This window comes from Arachis ipaensis, chromosome B10, assembly GCF_000816755.2.
Source record: "Arachis ipaensis cultivar K30076 chromosome B10, Araip1.1, whole genome shotgun sequence".
Taxonomy (NCBI): Eukaryota; Viridiplantae; Streptophyta; class Magnoliopsida; order Fabales; family Fabaceae; genus Arachis; species Arachis ipaensis.
This window is the reverse complement of record NC_029794.2, coordinates 7801887-7810152: the sequence shown is the minus strand read 5'-3', so window position 1 is coordinate 7810152 and position 8266 is coordinate 7801887. Positions and strand designations below refer to the sequence as shown.

The window sequence follows — 8266 nt, the reverse complement described above, 5'->3', positions numbered from 1 at the left end:
CTTTACCCTCTCCCCCTGTCCTCTCAAGCTTCATCCCTTTTGCGGTTTTGCCCATATACACCTTTAACTTGTTTCTTCTTTTTATCAGCTTTCCTTTGTTTCATATGGTCTGCATTTTTTCTTTATATTCTCTTCTCAGATTTAAGTGTTAATTATCTGTTTTGGGTTAAGATAAGAAATTGCACTTTTTTATTGTCTTAACATTTAAGGTTATTTTTTACTTTCACTTGTTGTCAATAATCATATTTATCTTTGTAAAGGAAGAAAAACTCAATTTACGTCTTTAAATTTTGAGAAAAAGTAATTTATGTAACATAGGTGAAATGCACATATATGACACAAAAAGAGAAGAGTAATACACTCAAATGGTTAGGGCACCAAACAATTTGTTGGCTTGATCAAACTGCACCTTACCATTTTTAAAAAGAAAATCTAAATAAGTAAAAATAACTAAAATTACATCTTATGATTTATGTAAAAAATTGCAAAAATATTTTCATTTTCTCTTTTTGTAAAACGGTTATCATATTATAAAAAAATCACAAAAATATAGTATTTTAAAAACTCAAACATTTTGGTCCCATATCATCGTTATCCTCCCGAAGAATCATTAGTTTATGTACCTTTAAATTATGTTATATCTTTTAAAGTCAATTATAGTTCTAAAAATAATTTTAATTTATTTTATCTTGCTATATGCAAAATAATTCCATATATACAGAGTAATTATTACTACTCCATTGCAACTAAAGCAAGCAGAAGCAGGCAGTAATTTACATAATGGGGAAAATATGGTTTCACAATGTAAGTGTGTGGAAGTTAAGCCATTTTTGAAAAAACATCCTTTTTGAAAAAGCAAAGGTAGGTAGATAAATATTTATTCCTCTGACATGAGACAGGCAATGAGTAGAACAAGAGGAGCCACACATCTCAATATGTCCCCATCCTATCTTCACATTCTGAGGTGTGGGAACTATATTTGCACATTTTCAAGCTTAGCTTCTTCACTCTCATCATCATCATTCCATTCCCAAATCTGATTCATATATCACTAAATCAACTTAATATGATTTTTTTATTCTTAAATAAGATTTGGAATGAAAATAAAACATATCATACTTCACCTTTAATAAATTAAAGGGTAATTCACATAATTAAACTGATTCAATATTACGCATATTACCCAAAATAAAAAACGTAACGTGAATCTTTTCGATAACATTTCTATATAAATCAAAACAGTTAGAGTAAATTTAGGTTTGAACATAAATCAAAATAGAGTTGTTCAATTTATATGGTATCTTAGTAAATCTAATGGAACTATTTCGATTTATATATGCATGCAACGTTTTCTAGTAAATCTAATAACACCGTTTCGATTTATACAAGACATGGTACCCTAGTAAATCTATGCCCACCGTTTCGATTTATGCAGTTTGGAAATTCATGGCAAATCGAAACTGTCTGTGTCGATTTATGCATGTTTCGTGCCCATTGTAATTCGAAACAGCTCCATTAGATTTACTAAAAGGATCCCTATAAATAGAGTTCGAATTAGAGCCATTCGAACCACATTCTGAAAATCTTTCCCACCGAACCTCAACCGAAATACTCCAATATTTGAAAAAAAAAACGTGATGGGGAATAATCCGGACTGTCTTTATCGTTTAGACGGAGTTGTCCACATTACTGGTATCATCAATGAAGAGGTTAGTGTATATAATTTTTTTTTCAAAAATAGTGTTAAATAATCTACGTTAATGTTTTTTTGTTCATTTTAATGATGGTCGTTATTAGAATTGATAAACTAGACAGAGTGGTTAGATTAGTGGCTTAATAATCTATAGAGGTTTAATCGAGAAATTTCTAATTTGGATTATGGATACAAATAAGTAGAAAAATATGAGTAGTGAAGATAATGTGTAGTGAAACTTAGTTTGAGTAAGTCTAGTCATGGGAATCGATATCATGAATTGGGCGGTAAGAAAGAATGTGAAGAAAATCTCATGCCCTAAACTGTTCAAGCTGTGATGTTGATGGTATGATGAACCAGAAGGAATTAAGAGAGGGAGAAAAATAAGTTCTTCTCATTGTTGAAGAGAATAAAAAATTTCCTTAGAAAATATTTGTTGAGTTATTACACCTTATATACTATGTACTCTCTATGTATTCTTACTAAAAAATAATTACAATGGTAAACCTATTATTGATAAAGAAATAATTTAGGTAACACCCTCCCGCAAGTCAGAATTGTGTAAATCTAACAATCCTAGCTTGGAAATATTAGCAAGAAAAGGACCCGGTGGCAGAGCTTTGGTAAGAAAATCAGCAAGTTGATCCTTGGAACGAACTGGCATAAGATGAATGAGACCAGATAAATGCTTTTCATGAACAATGTGGCAGTTCACTTCAATGTGTTTAGTTCTTTCATGAAAGATGGGATTATTGGCAATGTGAATGGCTGATTGTTTGTCACATAATAGAGTGATAAACTTTTGAAGCGACAAACTAATGAAATCCATTAAGAAAGATAACCAACTAGCTTCACAAGTGGCAACAGCAAGAGACCTATATTCAGCTTCTGCAGAGGACTTGGCAACTGTGGTTTGCTTCTTACTCTTCCAGCTAATGAGAGATTTCCCAAGCATGAAGCAATAACCGGAAACGGAGCGACGAGTATTGGCACAGGTAGCCCAGTCAGCATCGGCAAATTCAGTGAGACGCATATTAGAAGTAGAGGAGAAGAAGAGACCAGGTGCATGTCGGCCTTTTAAATATCGGAGTACGCGAAAAGTAGCCTGTAGGTGAGAAGTGGTTTCACAGTCCAAAAATTGGCACAAACGTCCCACCGCATAAGAGATATCGGGTCTAGTGTTTATGAGGTAAAGGAGTCGGCCGATGAGCTGTCTGTAAACAGTGTTATCTGTTAAAATGGTACCTAATTCCTTTGAGAGTTTCTGACTATAATCAAATGGGTAAAGAGAGGCTTGCAATCTAGATAACCAAAATCCCTGAGAAGGTCCATGGTGTACTTCCGCTGATAAATGTGAATTCCAGAGTTAGAGCATGCTACTTCCATTCCCAAGAAGTATTTGAGATCACCAAGATCCTTTATTTTGAATTTGTCATCCAAATTTTGTTTGATGGAATTGATTTCAGGAATGTCATTCCCGGTTAAAACCAAGTCATCAACATATACTAGAATGGCAGTAAAGCTTTCAGATTGTTTCTTGATGAAGAGTGAATGATCATAAAAAAAACTGCTTATAACCAGCATCCACAAGAGTCCGAGTGAGCTTAATGTTCCATTGCCTGCTTGCTTGCTTAAGCCCATATAGAGACTTTTGTAATTTACAAACCAAACCTGGTTATGACACAGCCAAATCGGGTGGTATCTTCATATAAACTTCCTTGTCCAAATCTCCATGAAGGAAGGCAGTGTTGACGTCCAGCTGTTTCAAATGCCATTTCTTTGCCGCTGCTAAGGCTAACATTACTCGTAGGGTAGTCATTTTGACAACTGGACTAAAAGTATCACCATAATCTACTCCTTGCACTTGAGTGAATCCTTTTGCAACTAGCCTCGCTTTGTGCCTCTCTATGGTGCCATCGGGATTGAATTTTACTCGAAAAACCCATTTGCAACCTACAACCTTCTTGTCTTTTGGGAGTTCAGTGAGACACCAAGTTCTATTCTGATTTAGAGCTGTCAATTCATCTTGTATTGCCTTTCTCCAACATTCATGTGCAGCTGCTTTCTCATAAGTGCTAGGTTCTTGATTTAAGGTGATGGCTAGAGAAAGTGACTTATATTTTGGGGTTAGTTTATCATATGACAAGTGTTGTGAGATAGGATATAAAGAGTTAGAGTTGGAAAAGTTGCTAGAGTGAGTTGTGTGGGTTGTCATATAATGATAGTCCTTCAAATAAGCAGGCAGTTTCTAGACTCTTTCAGACTTTCTAGTAATGCAGTCATGTGTAATGTCACAGTGTTGTGATGCAGGTGCATTGTTAGTGTGTGGTGTGGTAATGGGTGCAATGGTGTGTGGGAAAATTGGTGAGTGCATTGAGCTTGAGAAATGTTCATTTGAATCTGTGAGTGTGGTATATGTGGGTGATTGCGAATGATGTGTGGATGGTGTATCATATTGAAAAAGATCAATGCATTATGGAGTACGAGTGGGTACCACAGAAATGTCAGTGCTAGTAGAATGTAAAAATGGAAAATGAGTTTCATAAAAAGTTATATTTCTGGATATGAAAATTTTCTTTGATTTTAAATCAATAAGTCGAAAACCCTTTGTTCCTAATTTAAAACCAAGAAAAGCTATTTTTTTGGCTCTTGGGTCTAATTTTGTTCTTGAATTTGTTAATGTGGAGGCATATGTAAGAGAACCAAATAGTCTTAAATATGAAAGGTCAGGTAAGTTACCATACAAAAGCTTGTAAGGACTAGCATTATCCAGGTTAGTGCTGGGCAGCCTATTAATTAGGTGAATGGCGTGAGCAACTGCGTATTGTCAAAAACAATGTGGAATTCCTGATTGAAATAGCAGTGCTCTAGCAACACCTAAAATATGCTGGTGTTTTCTCTCTACAATCCAGTTTTGTTCTGGTGTTTCTACACAAGAAGTTTGGTGTAAAATTCCAGTTGATGCAAAAAAAGATTTTAGAGTGAACTCTGGCCCATTGTCAGTCCTTATATACTTAACTTGTTTTTTAAATTGTACTCTGACAAAATTCACAAAATTAATTACCAATTGTGATGCTTCAGATTTGGTTTTCATAAAAAAAATTCAAGTGAATCTACTCTTGCCATCCACCACAATAAAAAAAATACCTATGTCCTTCATTGAAAGGGACAGAAATAGGACCCCAAATATCCATATGAACTAAGTCAAAACAATCTTTTATTTTAGTTGTACTAAGATTAAAAGATAATTTCTTTTGTTTTGCAAAATGACATGAATCACAAGGAAGTTTTGAAGCAATACAATCTATAAAAGGATAATACTTCTTCAGAAAAATCAATTTATGCATGGGTATGTGTCCTAATCTAAGATGCCAAATGTTGTTGTGCTCACTGTGTGAAGGTGTGGTGGGATGAGTAGTAGTCGTAGTTTCTGCCAATGAAGCTTGCTTTGTTGGAAGAGGGGGAAAGTAAGAGAATTCTGGTTCTCTACTCATTGTATATAACCCTTCTATACACTCAGCAATGCCAATCATCTTTGATGTGGATCTATCTTGTATCTCATAACACTTATCATTGATTAACAGTTGACAATGTAAGTTTGATGTTAACTTTGACACAGAGATCAGTTTAAAATCAAAAGAAGGAATGTATAAAATATTTTTGAGAAAATTTTTTTGAGAGAATGTGATTGTGCCAATGATGGTGCTAACAGTTTTGGTCCCATTTGGCAATATCATATTGATTGGAGCAATATTTTGAAAACTTGCAAAATCTTTTAAGTCAAAAGTCACATGATCTTTTGCACCGGAATCAATGACCTATAGTGTAGATTTTGGAGTGATAATACTCATAATTCTCACATTAAAATGTAATGCAATGGTTTTACCTGGAGTGGAAGTCTGAATGGAATTAGTCAAAATTTGATTTGCATTATGAGGTTGTTGCTGCACACTTTTGTCTTTGATCAACTCTAACAAGGCAAATCTTTGCTCTGGAGTAAATCCAGATCTTGATATTCCAGTGTTCTCTTGGAGACAATTGAGCTGGGATCGGTTGTCACTGAGTATATCATCATGCCCCTCAGTGATCACGTGATTGATGGTGGTGTTATATTGCTGCTATTGATAGAAATGGGAGGAGTACCCATGCTTCTTATAGCATACATCTTCTGTGTGGCCTTACTTGTTGCAATGAGAGCAAGCCAATGTAGCTCCACGACCTCTACAATGGGAGGATCTGTTTACCATGTTTGCCATTTTGAGAAATCAATGAATCACAGAGTAATAAGGATTCAGATCTTCTTCCTTCCAACTCGTTGATCAGAACAGCTATGTTCACCAAGAAAGAATCCTGTGAAATAGCCTCTCATCAAACTCTATTGGATGAGTTTGAAAAAAAGGTAAGAATGGGGGAAAGAAAATGTCGAAAGAAAAATTAGGGATAGAAAGAAAATGGCAAAATTGGATTGATCTTAATTCACAATTTTTTTTTTAATTTGATTCACAGCTTGGTTGCTCTCCATGCTCACTGCACCATTGAGGAAAATCTCATGCCCTAAGCTGTTCAAGTTGTGATGTTGATGGTTTGATGAACCAGAAGGGATTAAGAGAGGGAGAAAAATAAGTTATTCTCATTGTTGAAGAGAATGAAAAATTTCTCTTAGAAAATATTTGTTGAGTTATTACACCTTATATACTATGTACTCTCTATGTACCCTCACTAAAAAATAATTACAATGGTAAACCTATTATTGATAAAGAAATAATCTAGGTAACAAAATGCTTTATTATTATTAAAATTTTTTTATTAGTCCCAGTTTGATGAATACAATAATTTATTTTGTGTTCGTACCCGTTACATTATTTGGTTGCCTTTGTGGCATTATTTGCATTAAGATATGCATTAGTTGATATTGTTATGTAGATATGTTCAATTTGTTATGTTGTTTATGCAGCCTCATTGATGTATTGGTAGCATGAGAAGACAGTAGGGTATGCAGATGGATGAGATGATCGTTCCGTACTTGCAGATGGCTGGTTTATACCATCTTGCGAGGCTGAACAAGACCTGGTTTAGGCTGGACGAGCCATTGGTGACTGCATTCATAGAAAGATGGCGTCCGGAGACGCACACGTTTTATATGCCGTTCAGAGAGTGTACGATTACACTGCAGGATGTGGCGTACCAGTTAGGGCTCCAGATCGATGGACAGTACATCAGTGGATGCTTGACGAAGTTTGAGCGATACATCCAGGGTGTTCGCCCAGCTTGGGTGTGGTTCTAGGAGCTGCTGGGTGTAATGCCTCCTACGAACTGCATCGACAAGTTTAAGGTGAAATGTAGTTGGATGTAGGACACATTCGGAGTGATTCCTAATGGTGCCTCGTACCTGTTTTGTCTATACCATCGGATGTTCTACCCTATAATGAAACCGGTGTCGTATCAGCAACACCTAAAACTCCGTCACCACTGTGGTGTAAATCAACTGCGAAGGACAGAGAGACAACGTACATTGCCTTAGGCACAATCACAGGCACGGATGAGGAGGCACCGCTAGGCCTCGAACTAGAACAGACTGTCGTCGCTAGAGCTTCAGGGTTTTGGTTCGAACTGCCTGATCTGAAGACCACATCTACAAGCTTGGCCAACAGCTCAAGGGTCCTCACCTCAGAAAATTGCCTACGACAATAGAATAGAACTTTCAAATCTTCGTCACTCCCTATGACGAATGAATCGTACTTCACGTCATCCCGCAAAACTGATATCGGAATTCTATAGAATGATTTCTCAATCCGTTTCACTCCTTGCAACCCCAGTTTTTGTATTATAGAATTCAAGAACTTAGCGAAATTCGTTGAAGGCTTCAAAAAAACACTAAGAGGATCCTTATCAGTAAACTTAATTCCAGAGCGTATTTTTTTCTTAATCGACCCTCTATAGTGTACTAGTACTAGAAAACTCTCCTCACTTGCTATTGTGTTGTTTGTGTTGTTTAGAATTGAACATTCATATCATATATATAGAGGTTGGCCCCACAGTAAATTTAATTAGGCCCATTCGATTTATTTAATAGTGTAAATCGATAGAGGCTGTTTCGAATTACTATGACCTTTTAATATGTATAAATCAAAACGGTCTAATTAGATTTATTAGGTAACGTTGTATGCATGTATAAATCGAAACAGATCCATTAGATTTACTAGGATACTATATAAATCGAACTACCCTGTTTCGATTTATGTTCAAACATTCGATTTATGTAATAGTGTAAATCGAAACAGGCTGTTTCGAATTACTATGGCCTTTCAATGTGTATAAATTGAAACGGTCTAATTAGATTTACTAGGAAATGTTGCATGCATATATAAATCGAAACAGCTCTATTAGATTTACTAGGATACCATATAAATTGAACAACCCTGTTTTGATTTATGTTCAAACTTAAATCTACTCTAACTGTTTTGATTTATATAGAAATGTCATCGAGGGTGATTCATGTAACGTTTTTCATTTTGGGTGATTTGCATAATATTGAATTAGGGTTGGTTTAATTATGTGAATTACCCTAAATTA

At 35.3% G+C, this 8266-nt stretch overlaps 1 protein-coding gene across 1 annotated transcript; it reads right to left on the bottom strand.

Annotated features, from left to right (window-relative positions):
- On the bottom strand, positions 2223-3334 carry LOC107620055 (uncharacterized mitochondrial protein AtMg00810-like). Its single transcript, XM_016322278.1, has 2 exons — positions 3033-3334; positions 2223-2961 (listed from the first exon to the last, which is right to left on the bottom strand). The coding sequence occupies exons 1-2, from the start codon at positions 3332-3334 to the stop codon at positions 2223-2225; spliced, it is 1041 nt and encodes a 346-aa protein (XP_016177764.1).